This window comes from Entelurus aequoreus, linkage group LG13, assembly GCF_033978785.1.
Source record: "Entelurus aequoreus isolate RoL-2023_Sb linkage group LG13, RoL_Eaeq_v1.1, whole genome shotgun sequence".
Classification (NCBI taxonomy): Eukaryota; Metazoa; Chordata; class Actinopteri; order Syngnathiformes; family Syngnathidae; genus Entelurus; species Entelurus aequoreus.
The window spans coordinates 44,726,202-44,751,326 of NC_084743.1; the positions used below are offsets into that span (position 1 = coordinate 44,726,202).

The following is a 25,125-nucleotide window of genomic DNA, read 5'->3' on the forward strand; positions in this document are numbered from 1 at the left end:
AATGGAGGAAGAGGAATAGGTAAACATGCTACATACACTACAAATTGTAGGAACATATGCTACTGTAACTGCCAACTGCTAAGAGAGCTCTTGTATGTATGTATGTATGTATGTATGTATGTAAACAGTGTAGGGCTGATCGACACAAATATCGACAGTAACAATACCAACAATAGGTTCAGTACATGGTATGCTTGATAGTATAGTGGTTGGATGGATATGTTGATTATCAAAATCATTTTTGTTGTTTTTGATATTGTTTAACAAGCTCAGGAAATAAGTCGCTAGACACAGGAGGGCTTTAAGTCATAAATCAAAGATTTTGGCAGTTTAACAATATCAAAACATATATAAACTAGTTCCTCGTTCTCTTATATTACATATAAATGTTTGAGCAAAACAAAGTGAATCATACACAATAACTAAACAAAAACGACAAAAAAATATTTTGAGAAAATTTAATTATCGATCTGATCACCCCAGTAACCATAGACTAATACTACCTTTAATATCAACACCGCCAATTTATGGATTGATCCGATTCTCTTACGTGTCGTGTATTGACTGTGACAATGCTGACACACCAACAGTTGTTGTTATATTATATATTATATATTACACATCTTGTCAATTTCATGTTAATAGCTGCTTACTTCTGTAATGTGGTTCCATCTACACTACTTAAAGTTTACTAAGCACTTCTAAGTGTTGTTTAAAGCTAGGTTAGCTTAGCTATTACTATTAGCATGCCTGCTTTTAGCGTTCTCTCAGTGTTTAACATGTTTAATCTCTTCCTCCAGTGATGATACTTAAAAAGGTTAGATTAGGATTTTATTTCTACCTTAAAAACACTTCCTTGTGGTCTACATAACATTTAATTGTGGTTCTTGGTCTAACTGTCGCATAGATTGTTTTACAGACCATCTTAAAACCGCTTTCTGACGGTCTCTTCAGGATGCACCGTTTTGTGGGTGGCCTCCACTTCGGCTGCATCTTCTCCCTGTTAGCCATATTGTAGTTTTTAGCGCTTTTAGTTTTTCCAAACCACTCGTTTGAAGGAAATATGAAGGAAGGCAATATTGTTTTATAAATATCTACGCCATGACTCCATGGTTATATTTCAATTTTTCAGGGGTTATACAGATCCCAAATACACAAAAACAGGTACTAATAGGTAAGAAACATTGGTTTTGTCATGATCCGTCGCCGGATCATGTTTTGTTTAGTTATGTTCTGTTAGTTTTGGACTCCCTTAGTTCCTGTTTTGTGCACTTTTGGGTTTGTTTTGGTTACCATGGGTACTAATTGGTTTCACCTGCCTCTGATTAGTGTTCGACATGTTCACCTGCTGTTGAGCACTAATCAGAGAGCTATTTATTCACGTTGCTCGCCACACCCGGTCTGGTTTCATTGTTTGCGAATGCAACAGTTACGTTGGGTATTCCTTGTTCTCTACGCTTTGATTCCTGTACTGAGTCTCGCCTTAGCTTCCCATGGGTTAGGCACGCTTGCCTTTTTGTTGTTTTGCATGTATTTTGGTAAATTGGATGATTTATGAAGAATAAATCAAATCCTTCCTTCACGCTTTCGCCCGGAGTTGTCCGTTTTGCATCCTGGGAGAACGAACCGCGCAGTAAGCCGCGGCGATATGGCCTTTTATTTATATCTCAATATTTTTAAGCCATGTCACGATACACGATATACATCTCGATATTTTGCCTTAGCCTTGAATGAACACTAGATGCATATAATCACAGCAGTATGATGATTCTATGTGTCTACATTAAAACAATCTTGTTCATACTGCATTAATATATGCTAATTTTAAACTTTCATGCAGAGAGGGAAACCACAACTAAGTAAATTTACCAAAACTGTATTTATTAAACAGTTATTAAGCAGTGGCACAAACATTCATGTAGTTTCAAAACAGAAAGTGCAAGATTGTCAGATACATTTTAAAACAAGCTATAAGTGCACTTTTGTGCATGATGTCACTAAGATGACATATCAAAACAACTCTAAATTAAAGTGCACTTTTTGTACCGAACGCAACTACAATAGTTTAAAACAAATAAAGTGCACTTTTGTGCATGATGTCACACAAGATATTTCAATAACTGAAATAAAAATGAGCTGCATAATAAGAAATCAAATAGTGTATGTCCTTCCATATGTGGTAGGTTCCTGCAGACGGTGACTATTTTTTTCATATAGTGTTGATCTGGAAATGGTTGCTTCGGCATTTTGTGAGTGTGGCACCGAACTGAGCTGGTGATATGCGGAATTTCAACCACTCTTCATTCTCTAGTGGGTGACTTTTCAAATTATGCTACAAATTAGCAGTAGGTGCTACTTTTTGTAACAACGCTTTTGCCGCATACTTGTTTGACATCTTTCCGCTTGAAGCCAAACCACCACCAGAAGATGGACCCCATGCTGTTTTTCTTGGGAATTAATTCTTCCTTCATTTGTTACCAGATTCGCACCTTCTTTCTCTTGTATTACCACTCGCACCAGTCCGCTAGCATCACAGCTAATGTTACCCATTCCGCTACCTTTCTGCTCCGCGAGGGCGTATGACGTTGCACGCGCGACAGTATGTGACGTATGTAAGAAGGTGCGCTTGTTTTATGTCTCTGTGAGAAGGAGAGACAAGCAAGAGTGAGAAGAGCCTGTAGTGTAATGCCCGCAGCTAAAAGCAACTGCGTGAGAACGTATACTCGAATATCACGATATAGTCATTTTCTATATCGTACAGAGACAAACCCGCGATATATCGAGCCCTATGATCAGCACTAAAAGGCATTAATCGGCAATGGCTGATCACATAATTTTTCATAAAAATCGGCCAGTACCATTGGTGGTCGATTGATCGGCACATCCCTAATCCAAACAACAGAAGAATAAGTGTTTATTACATGTTAACAGAAGTGTAGATAGAACCATGTTACATCAGAAAGTAACTTGCTATGAACAGTTAATTAGCAAGTAGATTAATACAAGTTTTAACAAAATAAAACAACCGGAAATGACGCAATGTGCAATGTGTTACTGCATGTTATGTTATATGTTACGTTAGCAGCCAAATTAGGAGCCTTTGTAAGTAACCCATTTTGAAATTGTTCTACTAGGGATGTCACAAAAAATTTGTATTGATAACCGTAATAAAACTCCCAAAGATGACTGTCACTATTTTAAATAAAAATTATCAAAAAACTTGATTGATAACTGCACTTTGATAAACTCACGGACTGACATATATTAACGTATTTTGCCATTAAGAAACAACATACCTCAATATGAACTTATATAAATACATTGTTGTCTGAGTAATAAATATATTTAATTTTATACACTTAACTTACAGGCTCTGCTGTCTTTGGACAGAGTGAACGATCTTTTCTCAAATGCATACAACACAGACAAAGGTGTTTTTTATAACAACTTTATTGACACAGATGGCAGTGTCAACAACTGGAAGTGAACTCACGTGATGTCATATAAACCGGAAATGAAGCCTAGTGAACACTCAATTTGTCTTTGTCAATAAAATGTTTTCAATCTTTATCAATAAAAAATGGTAAAACCTTTACAAATTCAAATGGAGGAAGATAAACATATTCAAACACTTAAACATATTGCTTTTACAAAGTCAGAACAGTTTTTTTAATGTTTTTTTGCTAAAAAAAAGTAAATTGGGTATATATTTGTTTTAGTTATTTTTTAAATACAACTTGGTTAAAATATTTCAGTGTAGTACTTTTTGAGCACATTTAACATTACTGTGATGATAACCGTCATAGCTTTGAAAAATGTAGAAGGAGTAGTCGCCAGAAAAAAGGGTAGAAATAGGGCTTTAGAAAACCAGGAATTTTGGAAAATCCTGGAATTTTTTTAACTTGGAAAAAGGGTACCGGTAGTTTGAATTTTCAGAATGGTGGAATATGTTGAACGAGGAATGGTTTGAATTGGTTGAAATTTGTGGAAATGGTGGAAGTTTGAAAAATGGCCAATTCATTTTGAATGGTAAACATGTCCCGGAAAACCTGGAATTTTGGGATATCTAGGAATTTTTGGAATTAGTCAAGGGAAAGCCTGCAATTCCCGAATAGGCTGAACAGTTTGGAGTTGGAACGATTTGAATTGGGTAACAAAAATGTGGAAGGTCGAGCGTGCCAAAATCTGGAGAAGAAGAAGTTGTTGAATAATAATAAATATATGAATTTTGGTGTAGAAAACCATATGTGTGAATGCTTTGGAGCATTCACACAATAACGTAGGATGCTGCAATATGTATCGCGATAACTATTTTAAGCCATATCGCCCTTCCTACCTTATGTGTCCAAACACTTATTCCCAGAGTTTTATGTAAAAAATATAACAGTGTAACAATAATTAACACAACAAACACTTGTATTCAGATGAGAACTGACCATTATCGATCGTATTACGCTAGTATCGATCTGATACTGATACCACCCTTCGCATGGATGTTTGGATCGACCCGCCCACCCCCTATTAAATGCTTCCAGTGGATGTGGAAGAGGTGGGACCCATCGTGCTGGCAAACTGAATGAGAGGACCATTCATAGATATTGTATTTAGTAGGCGTCCTAGCGGATTATTTTCTAGTCGTAATAACACTGTAAGTGCTACTATACAAGCGGCGGTCTATGTTTTAATGAATGAAAAGCGTGCGGCGACATAGCGAACCAGAACACGTCTTGGTAGCCGCCAGGATCACGTCTTCGTCCCGCAACACTGGCTCGTGTGAGTCGGCTTCATCCTTCCCTCAACATGCCGGGCATGCGTCAGTCATACACGGTGACGGTTCCCGAGGAGCCGCCACCGGCAGCCGCGTTCCCCTTCCTCAAGCAAGAGATGCGGAGAAAAAGCAGCATGTCCGGCTCGGTGCTAGTGTCAACATTCGTGGGGCTCCTCATCAACCAAGCCAAGGTAAGACGGTGCTCGCTACGGTGGCGAACCTCCAGTTTTATCTTCACTTATCATTTATCACTGTTCAAATTGTTCAGACAAATCCGGCATTACTCGAATATTAAAATGCAGTCCCAATTAATTGTGTTTGTATGTGTTTTGTGGGGCTATCCAAAAAAAAGTAAAGGCATATTCCTGAGGTGAGGAGGCAACTGCATTATATTGCATGGCAGGCAATGTTTTGTATTTGCGCGAAAATGATGTGAGGTTGATGTCAAAGTGAGTCTTTTAAGCCTCTCTCTTAAGCTACCCTACACCACTTTGCCAGTAGGCCCGTACTAGCAGGTCACTGCTTACATAACCGAGCTTAATCCTCAGCATTTGCAACACTGCAACTGCTCTCACTATATTGCTCTTATACAGTATATGCTGTTATTTGATCCTTCTACAAAAAACATACATAATGTAAAGCCTACTGGTAAATGTATCGTTTTTACAACTGTCATAACATTCAGTTGACAAATATACAGGTTTGTGTATGTCAAATAACAATATGAATACATCAATCTGGCGGAGCTATCTAGTTAAAAGAATGGAGATGGGGGCATAAACAAAGCTATTGTTTATCAAGTTCTCTCAAAATGTTACAACTGGAATTGTAAGTTAATATAGTGGAGCCCGTTGATGTCAATGCGCCTCAGACTGGCTGACTGACGTCCACATATCCGTGAAAAAGAAGCCATTGTTTTCACATATAATTGTGACTTTCGCCAAACACATAAGAGAATGTTTAAGAATAAAGTTGTTGTTGTTTTTTACATCGTTACATACATATTTGTGTTAAGATTCTTGTGTTTTCATGTGATAATTTATACTGTTATCTAAGAAAGATGCATGTCTTGACTGCTATGTCAATCAAGCTTTCGTACATGTGAAAACAATCTAAAACAAAAATGAAATGAGTGCAATTTGTTAGTTGCTGTGGTATAATCCAGGTTAATACTGTCATATTTTTATTTTGAAGCTGAAAAACAGGAAGTCACTGTGGGCATGTTTTTAATGCTGTGTTACCAGATGGTAGTTATGTTACTAAATAGCAATAATGACGGATGATGGAGTTATAAATACTACAAATCATGTCAACTTAAACGGACCAATTTTTATGACCCCTCTGTATCTCAATTTTTTTTGACCACACTAGCCATATATGTCGACGTCAACTCAAGCGTACAGTTTTTTTAGAAATTAAAATAATGCGTTGGACTGCAATTTGATGAGGTGGTTGACATAGACAGGTTGTCGACATAAGCAAGACTGGTTTAAGTTGGTTCCACTGTAGAAGTATTACGCATAAGTAAGGATGTAACGATATTTGGAACATCTGGATTTGAAAATTTCCTATCAGTTATTTTGACCCAAATTATCATGGCATTGTTGAATGTGATCAAAATGCATTTCTAAATATAACAAATGTTTAACCAAGTTCTATTTAAAAATAAAGAAATAAATGGGAAGTGTGATTATCAATCACGGTTTTATGATAATTTTAATTGAATCTAATATAGCCTTCAGGAGTTTTTTTTTTAAATCATTAAGACCGTAAATCCCTACGCATGGGCTACTATTAAAAGTTTTGTCATCCCACGTAACCTTGACATTTTTAAAGTATGGGAACATATGTACATTCCTTGTTAACCCAGCAAAAGATACAAATGTTTGGTTAAGTCCAATAATTAACAGAAAGAGTACTACTTTATCGTTTTTGTATGAATGTCGGTTAAGGTTTGAATGCCTACTTTTGAGCTGTGTTTGTCATCAAACAAGACAAATCTTGTTACCAAGCTACAACATGGAGCATGCCATGCATCAGCTTCTGTTATATAACATAAAATCATATTAAGAGTGGTCTCTGGTGCTGGCCAGCGCATTCAGCTTGGTTGACACGCTTGATGTTTTGTTGTCCACCTGCTACCTAAACCCTGTCCTGTCATATGCCTCTATGTCTCCACTCCTCCCTCCCCTTGTCTGCAACCAGTGTGGCAGGGGAACGTGCTCTGTCCTTTCTCTACTGTGTGTATTTGAGCTTGTCCGTCTGGGACATGTGCATGTACCCACATAAGGTGTTGTATGTTTATCTCCTACCATGTGCAGCAAGCTCGCGGCATACGATCCGCAATTGTCTGCATAGCTATGAAATGTGACATAAGACTGCCAACACACTTGTTCTTTCAGTGAGGATAAAACATCAGCAAACCAACTAGAAGACTATTTTTCTTGCGGCGTATTTTAGATTACTATGTGTATCTTGGATTACACATACTATATGTGACAGGCTTTCAGGCTGCAAAGTAATGTGAACACAGGCTTGTTAAGATAGTTCAACCTTTTAAAAAGAAACATGCTAATGGGAGAATAGAAGCAGTGGTGTTACATAAGTAGTGCATTTCTTCATGGTCACACTAACAGTATTAAATTATTGTACAAGTAAGAAAAGAGTGCTTTCTCAGTCTTTGAATGCAACAGGGGGCCAGCTCTTAGGATCATAGGCTCTATTTGTTTCTCAGAAAGGCAGTCATTCTTCTCAGTAAGAGGCTCTTACAGTACAGTGGGTGAAATAATAATTTGATCCCGTGCTGATTTTGTAAGTTTACCGTCCGTACAAAGATATGAACAGTACAGATGTTTTATGGTAGGTTTCTTTTAACAAAATTTGACTGTATATCAAGAAAGAATCCATATAATTAATGTGTGTTTGATGAAAAACCTTTGTGCAAGTTTAACATACACACTTACTCCTAGGCTCCAAAAAGGACCTGCTCATGGAAGTGTCATTAGTCAGTAAATAATTAGTAGTGTTGTCTACCTTCAACACTTTAAATTAACTACTTAAGATATACATTTTTTGTATGGTTTTGGTTATGTTATATGGCCTTTTTGTCAAAAATTACATCCGTTTTTTACAATGGAAAATTGCAAAATGTGCAATATTTCTAAAAATAAGTTGCAGACTTGTTAATTTTGACAGCAGTTTTAAATTTAGTTTTAGTCATATTCTTTTGAAGCAAATGTATTTTAGCTTTAGTCATATTTTAGTCATCTAATTTGATATAGTTTTAGTCTAGTTTTAGTCGACTAAGTTCCTCAACGTTTTAGTCGACTAAAATTGTAGTACGTTTTGTCGAGTAAAGTATAACGTTTGTTTGAAGTTATTTTGAAACCACTTCATAAAGGTTATTGCAGAGCATCTCAAAAACTAAATTCACAACAAAACTTTCACACCATGAACATATCAACAAGTCATTTCATACAAACCTTACTGTGTGTTGTTGTTTTACCTGAAATTAAGTATTTGGTTTCAAATGTTGAATAATAATGACTAAAATGATCATATGAAGAAACAAACAAATTTTATTCAGTATTGTGTATAACTACACTGAATGTGCACAATTGGCATCTTGGCCACTGTCTCGTTTAAATACAGTATTATAAATCTAGAAGGTACATATATCTCACAAATCTGTCATTCTTTGTGTCTTAGCTTGAAAAACGACAAATCTGGTCTTTTGGGTTGTCAAGTTGTGCAATTAACTGAACAGTGTGCCGAGGACATCGATTAAAGTGCACTGTACAGGTATCTTAGCTTATTAAATTGGCAGACGAGCTCGCCCATGGTGTACTACATTAGTAGTGGTAGAGTAAGCGGTTTTGCTCCTGTTCTACCGTCTTAAATAGTAACAGTAATTCAGTACAGTATGGGTAATTTTTAAACATTAGCTTTGGCCTACTTACTGTCGCGTAGATGCCCCAGTGCACCTGCAGACAGTGTGTCCATATGTCTTCTCTTTTTTCCAGGTGTAGAAGACAATGTTTGAGGCATCTAACAATACAGTAGGGCTGTATTGATTTGAGAATTTCATATTACGGTTATTGTGACCAAAATTATCACGGTTATTATTATTGTGGTATTGTTGAATGTGTTGAAAAAGCACTTATACACACACTGACATCTTTTAACCAAGGTATATATTTTTAGGGCTGTCAAAGTTAACGCGATAATAGCTTGTCAATAAAGGTCCGTTAACAGCGATAATTGTTTTAATGCGCGTATAACATCCTTACTCCTTTTTTTACTCTTGGCCCGTTTCGTAGCTTGAGAAAATGTAATGTCATCCAGTTACTGTGGAGACACATTTTCTCTTCAATTGCCGTGAGATGACATAATTGGATCGAACGCTGCGGGCGAGTTTTGCCGCTTGTAGAGAGGAGGAGCTTCACGTCCGTGTTTAGACATTAGAGTTGAGTGCAACACTGAGAACATGTCAATTGTTACTTATACTGCTTTATTAAGATAGAATAAAAGCTCAGCAGAAAAAAAGACGGTATCGAGGAAGTCTAAAGTCACTTTAATCGGAGACTTTCGTCAAAATATGTCAAGTCTTTTCTCATACCAATCACACACGTCCGGCTTCACTATAACAGAGGAGAGTATATTTACAGCTAGAATTCACCAACTCAAGTATTTCATATATATATATATATGAAATACTTGACTTTTAGTGAATTCTAGCTATATATATATATGTATATATATATTTATTTTATTATACATATAAATAAAATAACTACTTGAATTTCAGTGTTCCGGAGGCTATCCAGTAGATGGCAGCATTGTCCTGTTTAACTTCTCCGTTCATGAATGAGTATATCATTTCGGCCACCGTGTTCAATGGAGAACCGTGTTCAATGGAGAAGTCTGTTCTACAAAATGTATAGGCAACATACATACCCCTTCCCCTTCGAACTGTCCTGGATGAACTGAAATTCTTGTTTCCATTCGTTTTGGAACTTGCAAGCGTATTTCTTCATCTTGCTCGTCGACGGCGTCGCCATGTCTGTAACTTCCTCGTTCTTCTGCTTCGTCTGCTTGTTGTGTGCGCAGTTGTGCACTCTACTCTCTAAAAGCCGTAGATGTTATGACGTCATTGGGCAGGCAAGCTGTTTATATTGTGAGAAAGCGGACGTGAGAAGAGGCTGTCCCCACTCAGGTCCGCATTGAGCTGGAGGGGGCGTGGCTTCCGGCTCCGGCTGAATACCGGGAGTTTGTCGGGAGAAAATTTCTGCCGGGAGGTTATCGGGAGAGGCGCTGAATACCGGGAGTCTCCCGCTAAAAATGGGAGGGTTGGCAAGTATGCCTTATTTGTGTCTGACTTTATCAAATGGATTTATATTATTGTTTGGCGCAGCCAGACTAGAGCAGGAGGGGATAGAAAGAGAAAAAAGGAAGACAGGGGGAAATTGTAGGGACAAGAGGGGGGAAAGACAGAGACAACAACAACAACAACACAACACTAACAATAACAACCACAACAACATAACAGCATCAACAAATACGATATACCGTATTTCCTTGAATAGCCGCAGGGGCGTTAATTAATTTAAAACCTCCTGTCACTCCTGCGTTTACCGGAAACCAGCGGGATGGCCGTGCATGCGGTAATTATTTTAAAACCTCTTCTCACTCCGGCGTTTACCAAAAGGAATCCATAAAATTTAGGCGTGCGCTTTGAGTGTGATGTAAGCATACCATCATGAAAAGCACATTTAATTAAAAAAAACGTTATTATGGTCTTACCTGTACTTATAAATGGAGTCCATTTGCAGCTCCTTCTGACCAAAAGCATCGATAACTTGTTTATAGAAGTCTTCATTATTTTCTTTTTTCCGTTTTAGAAGTCTCTGTCTCGATGGAGATATTCCTTTAATTATTACCTCCTGCTTCCATTGAAAGTCCAGTTTAGAAAACTGTTTTATTTTAGATACCGGTATGTAATCCTCCTTGTTAAAAAAAAAAAAATCTCTTGCTGCGTGTGTTCACTTCTTCTGCAGTACCGGAAGTCGCAAGAAGGATCACTAGCGCGGCAGCGCCCTCTCCCACCAGGAGGCGGGAGTCATTTAATGACTTATACAGTATTTCACACACGCAGCTACGGTATATTAATAAAACATAGATGCTTACTGTTCTCTTTAACATACTGTGCCGGTATTCAATAGCTTGGACCTTAAATCCTACTGAATAGCTCTTTATCTTTTTTCCTTTGTGCGATTGTAAACTACTGAAATCAGCTTCCTCCATTTTGAAAATGAGGACAGATGCGTCACTCGTGACGTAACGAATTTGACCTGGTGGAAGTTCTAGCCATATGCTAAATATTTTGCGAAACGAGTTTGACCCGGTGAAAATTATAGACATGCGATAATAAAATTAATATTTTGCAAAACGAATTTGATCCGGCTTCTATAATAACCCGGCGATAAGGCCAAGCATGCGTTAATTATTTTGAGAAACGAGTTTGACCCGGCAGTAATTCTAGACGTGCGAATACTATATTCCCTGCGCCAATTCAAGGAAATACGGTATACAAATATGATACAATTAGTGATAGCAAAGAAGCAGTTAGTTAAGTACATTTTGGTAACACAGAAATGACAATAAACAATATTGCACTACAATAATACCAAACATACCAACTTTATTTATAAAGCCGTTTAAAAATGAATAATAACATTAATTACCTCTATCATCAACAATACAATTGTTTCAAATGCAACAATAAATATATGTAATGATAACTTGAAATAAAAAAGATAAATGGAGGGGCAGAAAGAGAATTTAACTTTATTAACCTTGTAGATTGTTATAGTAAAAAGGGTAAGCTTTGTCAGTGTGCCGTGTGTTACCCAGGTTCCCCTAGGGCAGGGCTGTCAAACTCAAATACTGAGTGGGCCAAAATTTAAAACTGAACAAAGCCGCGGGCCAAGGTTGAACAAATTAACCTTTTAATAGGGATCCAAACAAGTTTTGCATTGATTATTGAACAAGCAAGGCTTATATAACTTTATAGTGACATGCAAAATCGAGTTTCAAATAATAATAATAATAATAAAAAAATATCAATGGCATATCAAATACAATTTAAATAGAAATGTAATGCCTCTTTTCTATTTGCAGCCTTCTGAGGTAAATATCAACATTAACTTTTTCCACAAGCTAATACATTTGAAAATAAAATAACAATGAATAAACCAACCATTCAGGACTTTAAACTGCTCAGTTTGCGACACACTGATCTAATCTGATGTGCCCAAGCCAGATACCTGCCATCTTTTCTTGGATGCTAGTTCATTAATGTCAGGGCTCAGGCTTTGAGCTGAGGCATCTTTCATTATCGAACAAAGTTGTTCATCAGTTCATCAGTCATTATACCTCGTAGTCCACCCGGACCACAGTCTTGGGAGCGTGCTTTAAAGGCACTGCGTTTATTGTCCTCCACGAGCTGTCGTCATGTCTGCTTTTCATCCATTCCAACAACGTGCAACGTACAAAATATGTGATAACCCCCCACCCCTTTCGTGCGTCGGTTGAGGTGGGCGGGGTTGGGGGTGCGGGGTTTGGTGGTAGCGGGGGTGTATATTGCAGCCCGGAAGAGTTAGGGCTGCATGGGATTCTGGGTATTTGTTTTGTTGTGTTTATGTTGTGTTACGGTGCGGATGTTCTCCCGAAATGTGTTTGTCATTCTTGTTTGGTGTGGATTCACAGTGTGGCGCATATTTCTAACAGTGTTAAAGTTATTTATACGAGTACCGTCAGTGTAATCTGTATCGCTGTTGGTCAAGTATGCTTTGCATTCACATGTGTGGGTGCGTGCTGAAGCCGCACATATTATGTGACAGGGCCAGCATTCACTGGACTGGGTGAAAAGCGGACGTGACGATTTTTGGGAGGGGCACTGAAATTCGAGAGTCTCCCGGGAGGGTTGGCAAGTATGAGAATTAGCGGTGAATGCGGTGTTACCGCGGCACCGCCGTTGAATAAAATCGGCGGGCCAGCTCTAGTGTTAATTTGATATCGCCTCAAGGGTCAAGTGAAATTACACGGCGGGCCAAATTTGGCCCGCGGGCCAGAGTTTGACACCCATGCCCTAGGGGAACAACGTTAACATATGTTTCAGGCTTTCCCATAAACTGCCAAGATACCTGTGGAGGTGGGGGCGTGGCTATGGGCGTGGTCACGACATGACATCATCGAGTAATTTGCATAATTTACTACAATGATATGATTTTCTCTAAAAAGGCTAAAAAAATGTATACTTACTAATTAATAATAACAGTTTTGTTTTAAACGTCCATCCATCCATCCATCCATCCATCCATCCATCCATCCATCCATCCAATTTACATTATGAATACACAAAAGATAACTACTACAGTATCAAATTAGTATTAGTATCTGAAGCACCATCTCCACGTGTGTTTATTGACAACAGGATTATAACCTGGACACGTTAGCTCGTCGGTATGGTAACAGGTGACTGTTGCTGCGTGCGTCTGCCCCGGCCCCCGAGTCAAACAGCGGCGGTGTTAATAAAGCAGCGTCAGGCTGCTCACCGTCAGTGAAACGCTCGGTGAAATCGCGGATTAACGTTAAATATATGACGAGCCGCGAGCGATGCAGCTATAACCTATCTCACCTGGTAGAGCACCCGCTGCGGCGACCCAGTTCGATCCCGCCTGACAGTCGCTTTGCTCCGCGTCAATCCCCCCTCTCACCCTCTCTCCCCCCTCCCCCGTCTCTCTCCAGCTGTCCTTTCAAAATAAATGCATTCAAATCCCGAAAATAAAAATTAAGAAAATCCGAGTTGGTGCTGCACACTGCACAGGTTCGGACCACTTTTGAACTTGTTTGCCAAGATGTCTTACCCTCGTATTTTGATCCGGTCGGTCCGTTCTTCTTTTACTTCGTCGACGTCGTCTTCTTCTTCTTCTTCTGGCCCACCAGGTGAATTAAGTGCTATTGGCGGAGTTACAATGCATAGTAGGCTACCGCCACCTACTGCACCGGAATTGTAACTACAAGCTACATTCACAGACAGAGTCCCATTGCTTTTATGAGCGGTCGAGCGAGTCAAAAGCCGAAAAATCTATTTGTGGCGGACGTTATTCTTTCGTGGCGGGCCGCCACAAATAAATGAATGTGTGGGAAACAGTGTGTTTGATGAAACGTGATTATATGCATGACTGTATGTATGCATATGTGCCTGTATACAGTAGGTACATGCAGGGCAAGTGCCGCGATGGCCCTCGTCACTTGCCGTAATGCCCTAAAAAATTGACCTGCATCGGCGGAAAAAACATGCCACGACCGCCCGTGACTTTTTACTTGTTAATGGACTTTGGGATGCAATGGTAAACGGTATAATGATAATTCACAATAAAATTCCAGACGGTTAGTAATACCGTCTAATTTTTAATTACAGAAAAACCGTAATTTATTAATGCATTTTAGGCAATACGAAGTAAGGCGCATGCGCACTGGCGTCGTTTGGCTTGACAATCATGGCGGACAAACTACACAGACTTTGCTCCGGAGATTTCGCCTCGGAGTAAATGGAGCCAAGCGCTTGGTTTAACGTAATTTTTTCCCTCACTTCCCGGCGTGCGTTTAAGAGCGCACTGCTGTTAGATGACGACAGGTGTGGACATTATTGGAGACGCACTTGTTCCCACACTAAAAGTATACAGCGAAGGAGAAAAACTATGTTAAGTTGCTTTTATTTTCTCAATACAGTGTCCTTAAGCTGCTGACTGAGAGTTAATGATGTGAGCAAACATGCAGCAGGCGATGTGTCGTGAACGTTGCCACAACTTGTTTATAAAGTCTTTAGTTTGTTGACAGGGATGCTCACTCGTCCTTTATTTAACTGTAAATTGTATCGGTGTTCAAATAACATCAGTACTCGTTAAAATGTTTTGTCATCTCATCGAACTGAATGCAGGCTGTGGAAATTGTGCATTCGATGTGGGAGGTGTCACTCCTGTTTTTTTTGTTGTTGGCCAAACTGTTGTACTGAACCACTAGGAGGCGTTGGAGCTTGTTTATTAGACTTCATCTTCATTAGTCAAACTGCTTTGAGTTTTATATTGATATCAAAAAGTAAACACCATGTTTTTACATTACTTGTGTTTTTTTCATGTGACAAAAGTATCACTTCAAAAAACATTCATGTGACACTGCATTTTGGTAATGTTTTATTGTGTAGTTAATTCTTATATGACATATTTCTGCTCAAACTCTTAATGGATCTGTCCCGATACAGCGTCTACATGTACATATAAAAATGTACATAACTTTAAAAAATAAAAAACCTCCCTCTATCAAAATGTAAAAATAGAGATAAAGGCATCATGTAATGACAAAAAACTGACAAGTGGATATTATTAAATTAACCAGCAACAGAAACCCCAAATCCGCCCCACCACCCAAGTAGGCCGCCACAGGACCGCCCAGCACCGTGCCATGGGAACCACCCACCCCACCTGCAGGGACTCCAACGATGGAGATGGAACATCCAGCAACTGCCCTGGTGAATCCTGCTCCTGAGGGAAGACACTTTTTTTTTTTTAACTTAAAATTTAAAAACATCACAGACACGCTGACACGAGCAGCTGGCCAACTTGCAGCACTGCGGGATACTTTGCACAGCCTGAGCTGCCACGATAGACTAGACCCAGCAGTCCCCCAACCAAGACGGGCATCCGGAAGGGGTGAACAGTGAGACCCAAGGGCTCCAGACACGCAGCCCGGCTGCAGTAGCCTTAGGCGCCGACCCCTGCCGGACAAGCAGGCTCCGAGAGTGCCCCCAAAAATATATATTTATATACATACATACATACATACACACACACACATGTGTATATATATATATATATATATATATATGTATGTATGTATGTATGTATGTATGTATGTATGTATGTATGTATGTATGTATGTATGTATGTATGTATGTATGTATGCATGCATGCATGTATGTATGTATGTATGTGTGTATGTATGTATGTATGCATGTATATATATATGTATATATGTATGTATGTATGTACTGTGTATATATATATATATATATATATATATATATATATATATATATATATATATATATATATATATATATATATATATATATATATATATATATATATATATATATATATATATATACAAACCCCGTTTCCATATGAGTTGGGAAATTGTGTTAGATGTAAATATAAACGGAATACAATGATTTGCAAATCATTTTCAACCCATATTCAGTTGAATATGCTACAAAGACAATATTTTTGATGTTCAAACTGATAAACTTTTTTTTTTTTTGCAAATAATCATTAACTTTAGAATTTGATGCCAGCAACACGTGACAAAGAAGTTGGGAAAGGTAGCAATAAATACTAATAAAGTTGAGGAATGCTCATCAAACACTTATTTGGAACATCCCACAGGTGAACAGGCAAATTGGGAACAGGTGGGTGCCATGATTGGGTATAAAAGTAGATTCCATGAATTGGTTGGTATCAACACTTCTGTTCTCAACAATTGCATCATCAGAGAAATGGACATTGGAACAGTGTAGGACTGACTTGGTAGGATATGTACAGCAGGTAGTGGACACAGAGAGAGAGATCAGAAAGTATAAGAAAAAGTGTCTACATTTGATTATTTACAATCCGAAGAGGTATGATGTGGAAGGGAGGGTGTTAGTTTAGGGTTGAAGTTGCCTGGAGGTGTTGTTTTAGTGCGGTTTTGAAGGAGGATAGAGATGCCCTTTGTTTTACACATGTTGGGAGTGCATTCCACATTGATGTGGCATAGAAAGAGAATGAGTTAAGACCTTTGTTAGATCATAATCTGGGTTTAACGTGGTTAGTGGAGCTCCCTCTGGTGTTGTGGTTATGGCGGTCATTTACGTTAAGGAAGTAGTTTGACATGTACTTCGGTATCAGGGAGGTGTAGCGGATTTTATAGACTAGGCTCAGTGCAAGTTGTTTTACTCTGTCCTCCACCCTGAGCCAGCCCACTTTGGAGAAGTGGGTTGGGGTGAGGTGTGATCTGGGGTGGAGGTCTAAAAGTAACCTGACCAGCTTGTTCTGGGATGTTTGGAGTCTAGATTTGAGGGTTTTGGAGGTACTAGGGTACCAGGAGGTGCATGCGTAATCGAAAAAGGATTGCACGAGAGTTCCCGCCAGAATCTTCATGGTTCTTTTGTTGACCAGAGAGGAGATTCTATAGAGAAATCTTGTTCGTTGGTTGACCTTTTTGATTACCTTGGTTGCCATTTTATCACATGAAAGATTAGCCTCTAGAATGGAACCTAGGTAGGTGACCTCATCTTTCCTGGTGATAACAATGTCACCCACTTTTATAGTGAAGTCATTGACTCTCTTAAGGTTTATGTGGGACCCAAATAGGATGGATTCCGTTTTACCCAAGTGTATGGATAGCTTGTTGTCAGCGAGCCAGGTGCAAATTCTACAGAGTTCAGCACTGAGGATTTTCTCCACCTGTGACTTGTCCTTGCCGGATACCAGCAGGACCGAGTCATCCGCAAACAAAAACAACTCACAGTCGCATGCTGATGACATGTCGTTTATGTATATTAGGAACAGTAAAAGCCCTAATATACTGCCTTGGGGGACTCCACAGCTTACTGAGAGGGGGGGTGACACGGTGCCGTTCACCTCTACCACCTGTTTCCTCCCCTCCAAGTAGGATTGCATCCAGCTCGATGAGGTTTTATCAAATCCGATTGCTCTGAGCTTATCTAACAGTATAACGTGGTTAACGGTGTCAAAGGCCTTCTGAAGGTCCAGCATGACCATGCCGCAGTATTTGCCCGCATCCACCTCAAGGTTTGATGTGGTCGGTCAAATAGAGAAGGCATGTGTCAGTGGAGTGGTTAGTTCTGAAGCCGGATTGGAATTTGTACATGAGTTCATTAGTGGCAAGGTAACTATCGACCTGTTCATAAACTATTTTCTCCATTACTTTCGAAATGGAACTGAGAATAGAAACAGGTCGGTAGTTGCCAGGTTCTAATTTGCTTCGTATTTTAAAGAGGGGAGTTACTCTTGCTATTTTGAAATCTTTTGGTACTTGGCCTTGAGTAATTGATAGGTTTATTATGTGCGTGATGATTGGGGCAATGGTGGTGGCAGAGTCCCTGAGGAATCTGGAGGGGATATTATCAAGGCCGGTGGCCTTGTTTGGGTGGAGCGCGCTCAATTTTTTAAACACCTCGTCAGCTGAGACCGTTTCTAATTTGAAATTGTTGTTGGATATTCCTAGCTTTCTGTAGAAGGCTTTAATGTGTTCTACACCGAAGCGACCAGAGTGGTGGGACAGCTTGTTGACTAGAGTTGTGGCTATGCTGGTGAAAAAGGTGTTAAGTCTGCTTACTACCTCCATTTTGTCTGTAATGAGGGAGTCACCCCCCTTGATGTTGATGTTGGTGAGTCTCGTTTTAAGTTTCTGGCTGCTACCAGGAAGCTGGTTGTTGAGGATTTTCCAGAGCTCACGTGGTTTATTTGTGTTTTCCTCTATTTTGTCGGTAATGTAAATTTTGTTTAAGGATTTAGTCAAGTTGGTTGTCTTATTTCTTAATTTATTGCATTGCTTTTTGAGTGTTGAAAGGAGTGATTTGAGTTTATTATTGGGTTGTTTATCTACTTCGGTTTTGCACTTTTGGTATTCGGAGTATTTTCTGTCTCTGTCTTTTATCGCAGCTAATAGGTCTGGATTCATCCATGGTTCAGAGCGGGCTTTGATCCTGACAGTTCTCACGGGAGCCATATCATTTAGTATCGCTAGGAACGCTGTTTTGAAGCTATCCCAGGCATCTTCGACCAGGTTGCTCGTGAGCACAGGGGACCAGTCCCACTCACCTAATTTGAGGTTGAAATTATCACTGGAGTATGTTTTAACGGATCTGGATTGAGCTGTTATGTGGCCATTGGCTTTGGGTTTAGTTATTTTGCGGGTGCAGAAGGTTAGATAGTGGTCGCTAAGACCACAGATCATGACCCCACTATTTTTTATGTTATGCCGATCTGATGTGAGAGTGAGATCTATGTTTCATTGGGTGGAATCACACACCCTTGTCCAATTCACTGTTTGTGTGGAGAGACTTGGGGGAGGGGGAGAGAGGCACATTGTTCTTCGGCCAGGTGATGGGGGAGGGGCGAAGTTGAAGAAGTTTCGCGGGTTTTGGTGATGTCGAAAACAGTGATCAGGTTTGTACAAAGAATCCCCTGTAACCTGTGTAGTCCTTGGGGGGTCCATGTGACGCGGTGAAGACCCCCAGGGCCTGCGCACTGCCGACTCTGATGGCGGCCGGGGTGTCGTCGAAAGTCACAACGCCGTCCGCCGCCGCGCCGCTGTCCTCACCGGTGTCCTCACCGGTGTCTGGGTTGACTTCCTCCGTCTCCGGGCCGCTGACCGCACCGATGATCGTGGTGTAGTCCTACGTCGTGCCGTCGATCGCTGGAACGCAGGTGAGCACGGGTGGTGATGAGCAGACGAGGGCTGGCGTAGGTGGAGAGCTAATGTTTTTAGCATAGCTCTGTCGAGGTCCCGTAGCTAAGTTAGCTACAATGGCGTCGTTAGCAACAGCATTGCTAGGCTTCGCCAGGCGGGACAGCATTATCCGTGTGGTTACAGGTCCGGGGTTTAGTTCAGTGTCTCCTGAGAGTAGAAGTAATAGTAGTATTGTTGATCTTCGGTCTATCCTTCCAGTCAGGGGCATGTTTCTTCTGTTTCTATCCGCAGTTAAGCACTTGGCTATCACGTTAGCTCCGAAGCTAAAGTGCTTCGCCGATGTATTGCCGTGGAGATAAAAGTCACTGTGATTGTCCATTTCGCGTTCTCGACTCTCATTTTCAAAAGGATATAGTATCTATCCGAGGTGGTTTAAAATACAAATCCTTGATCCACAATAGAAAAAGGAGAACGTGTGGAATCCAACGAACCCTTTTATGTAAGCTACGGTCAGAGCGAAAAAAAATGCGACCGTCCATCCTGGCGTCCTGCTGAGACGTAGCACTTTTAAGATTCATTTAAATTAAAAGTGCGTAATAAATAAAATCTTACGATTTATTTAAATAAAAAGGGTATAATAAATTAAATCTATTATTATTGTTTATTATTTCTGCCGGGCGTTTTGGTGTCCGACTGTGTTCAGCAGTCCTCAATTGCACCATAAAAACACCTCCGTCTCTTTTCCTCGTAGGAAAGATTGATCACCACGATTCCGTCCTAAGAGAGCATAGCTTGTAGGTTTAATGTGCACAATTGAATATCTTAGTTGCTCAGGCAATAATGTGTTTGTATAAGTTTAGATTGGAGTATATTGTTTCTTAATGGGGAAAGACTACAATGTTTTCATGTTAGCATTTGGGCTAGCGAGCTGGCACCAGTCAGTCCGTGAGTTTGTCAAAGTGCAGTTATCAATGTCAGCGTGTTGATCTTAATTTAAGAGGGTAATACTAACCATCGGGAGTTTTTCTGCGGTCGTCATTTATACCGTTTATCGCAGTGGCGTGCAGTCACTAGAGGCAGGGGAGGCACGGCCTCACCTGCCATCATGGAAAGAAAAAAAAAAGTAAAAAGAAAAAAAAAAAAATTAAATTGTTATATGTATCCAGTGATTATACTAAAGTTATTTTCCATTTAACTTCACCAGTTTTAGATTATTTTTATTTTTATTTTCACATTTGCCGTTCAAATACTGAGAAGAGACGGTGCGGTGATCAGCAGCCAGTTGAGGCACGTCACTGCGTTGTGCCTCAACATGGATTGTGCGCAATGACTCGGCTAACTGCTGGCCTGCTGTGCAGTGAGACCGTATTGCTATATGAATTATATTATACATTTCCATAGTTTAGTTAGCTGAGGTATATAATGTACAGTGTATTTTGTCAACAACTGTATGTGTGTAACGTATTTCTTGTGCTGAGCGATCATAATACTGCTGCGAAGACGCACTGTGAGAGGCTCGTCTCATAACCCCGCCTCCTGGTGCCAAGCTACTCCGCCGCAGAATGCACTGCCCGACGGGAGCGCCACACCAACCAAAGCCCACACCCAAACCCTCCACGTGCAAGACCGAATCCACCCAATAAAAGTCACTTAACAAGAAGCCAAAAAGTGCAAAAACAACAATGCTCACGAGTCGCGCTGGAAGAGCCGCGAACGACCGCAGGGACACAACATTAGGTACACCTGCAGACTGCAGCACGGATTTCATATTTCATTCATTCACAACTCTTCCAACACGAACACCACTGTTCCCGCACTTATAAGTAAAGGTAAGACCATAATAACATTTTTTTATTAAATGTGCTTTTTTGTGTGCTACAGTTTGTAAGTGTAAAGTTAAAGTTAGGTTAAAGTACCAATGATTGTCACACACACACTAGGTGTGGTGAAATGTGTCCTCTGCATTTGACCCATCCCCTTGTTCACCCCCTGGGAGGTGAGGGGAGCAGTGGGCAGCAGCGGCGCCGTGCCTGGGAATAATTTTTGGTGATTTAACCCCCAATTCCAACCCTTGATGCTGAGTGCCAAGCAGGGAAGAATGCTGGTATGAGCTTTTAAACATAACCCGTTAACTGCTGCCAATCAAATGGTGAATAAGATACTCTTTAGGGTTCATAAGTTTGTCAATCTGACTGTGATGAAGTCAGTGCCTCACCTGACATGAACCTCACCGCACGCCACTGGTTTATCCTTACATCCCTACAACACAGTACTGTCTTTCTAGTAAAAAGTCCAAACACCATGCCTTACAAAGACAGTAGTTCTGATTGGACCCCGTCGTGATATACCTCCCGCCCCTCTCCCACATGCTACTGTGATTGGATAGATTCCTAACTTGTCCCAACCGCCTAAAGAGGAAATTAAATATGATTTGATTACGTTTCTGTCAATATTTTCGTGTTGTTTTAATTCATCAGTTAATTTTGGCATTGTTTTTGTCAACGTGCATTTGCTGTGATTCGTTATCATCCAATTTTAGTCATGGAAAAATAGGTCGTTGACAATAACTTAAACTAAGATCTTTAGCCAACAAAATTAACACTGTTTGCAGAGTGGAATTTGTGAGGTTGGGTTATTACAGACTTGAATAGGCCAATAATTCATGACAAAATTGATTTTGATACAGTAGAAAAAATATATACAGTATTTATTTACAGTGCTTACTGAGGTAGTATGAGAGAGAAAACAAGTAGGATATGGTTGCGTTTATTGAGTTCACAGTAGTCTTTTATGTATACAGTAACTAGGGATGATGTTTGATAAGAAATTATCGAGTTCGAGCCCATTATTGAATCCTCTTATCGAACCGATTCCTTATAGATTCTCTTATCGAATCCAGATAGGTTGTTGTATATGGAAAAAACCACACAATATTTGGTTAAACAAAAGCTCACTTTTATCTTATAAGATAAATAAATAAATATTGACTGTTGTTACCCCCCTAAAAAATTTTAATTAAATAAATAAATATTGACTGATGTTACCCAAAGTATATTAAAAGTGGGATTTTTCAGAAAAACAAATATATACAGTAACACAAAAACAACCTGTCTCTGTGATCACTATAGGTGTCTAAATAATAATATAGTGTTAAATAAAATCAGTCCCTTGGGCACAAAACTGAAAATAATACAGCTCTCCAAAAAGTGCACTTCTGCTGCTATTGGAAAATACTAACTACACACACCATGACACTAAGAACGCCGCAGTCATCAATCAACAATTATTCTTCCAAAAAATTAGCATGTCTGCTTTTTCAGGATCAAGTCTGACCCGCTCTTTGCTAATCGTGTCACCAACGGTGGAAAAAACACGTTCACTTGGCGTGGAACTAGCTTGGACACACAGATAGGTTTGACGACATCCTCCTCCAGTCTGTATCCAAACCTTCTGGGGTCCATCAGTGTGGCCTCCTCCAGGAATGACTGCACGTCCTTGTCCTGGAGGGAAAATGAGGGATAGACACATCATAGAATTACGGGGGAAATTAGCTGAATGTGAAGACTAGGGTGTCTGTTATTAAGTCTTTAGCATTAGTATGTGGAATTAAATGATGGAATGGATTAAGTAATGAAGTTAAACATTGTACTGATATGATCCACTGGTGGATCCAGAATTTGTTCAAAATAATAGTGCTTACAAAGTACAAAGAAGAAGAATTATGAGAAATACTTTCAACCTTATTGAAAATAAGATATTCTTCATCTCAGTATATTAACAATGACTAAATTAATTAATTACATATTACAAAACTGTTGTATATACTAATTCACAGATGTTATTTTATTATAAAAAGGTCAGTAAATGATGTATATATTTGTAAACGCTCTGAAGTGGGAAAGGGGTAGGATTAAATAAGCTGTACTTCTTCCTACTACTTTTCCGACATGATGTAAAGTGAAATGATATGAAACCGTTATGTGTTATGCTGTAAGTGTGTTCATGTATGAAATAAACTAAAGAAAGAAAGAAAGCACTAGTTTATTAGACAGACCTGCAAACTCTGGAGTGGTGTAGGCTACAAGATAACGTTAACGTTATCAGACACATACAAAAAGGCTAACGTTACCGGCACCGTTAGCCACTGACTATGCTTAGGTAATGTTAGTCTAGCTAACATTACTGCAGTCCTGGTTGACATAAGAGGTAACCTTATTTTAGCCTAAAGGCTACAAGTGAGCAAATATGGAAATTAAATATCCCCCCCCCCCCCCTGGCAATAATTGCTTATTGTCGTTTCCTCGTGGTATTTTTTTGTAAAAGAAGCCATACCTTGAGGCGTTTTTTCCGGTCCATTATTTTTGCTGCTTTCTGTATCTGCCGCCTAATGACTGAGCTACGTCAATGCCTGTGATGTCTCACAGGGCATTTCCTGTGGGACGGGATTCGTTCCCAGGGATTCGAATAAAGAGCCAACTCTTTTTCTTTACTATAGTGGCCTCGATTACGGGAACCGGTTCTCAAAAAGGGATTTGAGTCCGATGACTCTTATCAAACAACCAGGAAAACCAGTTTCGAACATCATCCCTACATGTACAGCATAGGCCCATCAGCAGTATAACAATGCACACTTGAATGATTGAGACAAGGCTTGTGGAAATGAGATGTGGTCTGATGAGACTAAAATTTACCTCTTTGGCATCAAACTGACTTGTTATATTTAGAGGCAGAGAAATGCTGAAGATGACCTAAGGAACAACATCTCTTCTGTCACACATGGAGGTGAAACATTCTGCTTTGGGACTGTTTTTCTGACCAAAAACAACCTTGCCAACAAGGGTTTCTCCACCACTTGTGGATCAAATTCCTGTTTCACTAGTTTTGTTGATGTTCTTTGTCATTGTTCAAATGAACCCACCATACAAATTCTGGACTGTTTATATTTTTGTCAGGGGTAAACTTAAAAATCAGCATGAGTTCAAATAAGTATTTCTTCATGGTACTTCTTAGCCTTCCATTTTGTGTGTTTGTGTGTTGGTGTGTTTGCGAGTGTCTGTGTGTTTGTGCACGTGTGCGAGTGTGTGTATGTTTGTGCATGTGTACGTGTGTGTTCGTACGTGTCCGTGTGCATGTGTGTGTGTGCGCGCGCATTAGCAATTGAGCTGAGCTGCAAGTCCTTGTCAGTGTAGGTTGGCACAAGGAACTGATGACTGATTTCACCCTTGTGCGTTGGAGGCCAAACTAAAATGATACTTTCTGTGTAAAGTGTTCTTTCTGTCACCAAATGTTTGTTTGTGCGCAAGGGAGAAAGAGCATGCTGGCTCTTTCTCCCTTGCGCACAAACAAACATTTGGTGACAGAAAGTACACACTCATGTGGGAGTTGGGACGTAACAGTAGCAACATAAGCAGCCTCAGAGGGAGAGTGAGATATTGTTTATGATGTTCTGCCAAACCGAGAGGCAGGTCAGAACAGACTGTTCCGTTGCTTTGCCTCATGCTGGTTTGCCAGCCAATTAGTAGGTGGTGATCAGCACTGCCAGATGGACAAAGGCATTTTACTGCTTCTGACAAAAAGTATATTTTAAGGTTAACACTTGCAAGAAGGGAAATGAGCAGGAAAACCGAATTGTCTTTGTCTATATGCTGGCTGATGGGATATATCTGTTTTGAATGTTATAGTGGAACCCACTTAAATCGGCTTAACTTATGTCGACAACCTGTCAATGCCGACCACTTTATCAAGTCCCGCTCGTCCGTATTCCTCTTATTACAAAAATTCCTGTGTTAAGTCGACATAGACGGTCAACTGCTTTTGTC

General features: G+C 39.8%; 1 protein-coding gene across 5 annotated transcripts in view; it reads left to right on the forward strand.

Annotated features, from left to right (window-relative positions):
• The window catches only part of usp2a (ubiquitin specific peptidase 2a), a 98,607-nt gene that overhangs the window by 45,239 nt on the left and 28,243 nt on the right, over positions 1-25,125 (forward strand). Inside the window, exon 1 of one of the 5 annotated variants that reach the window (XM_062067898.1) lies at positions 4,521-4,959. The exons of the other annotated variants lie outside the window; for them this stretch is intronic. Within the exon in view, the coding sequence (XP_061923882.1) occupies positions 4,801-4,959 (159 nt within the window). The 5' untranslated portion in view covers positions 4,521-4,800. Of the gene's footprint in view, positions 1-4,520; positions 4,960-25,125 lie in introns of those variants that run through there. 5 annotated transcript variants of the gene reach the window in all.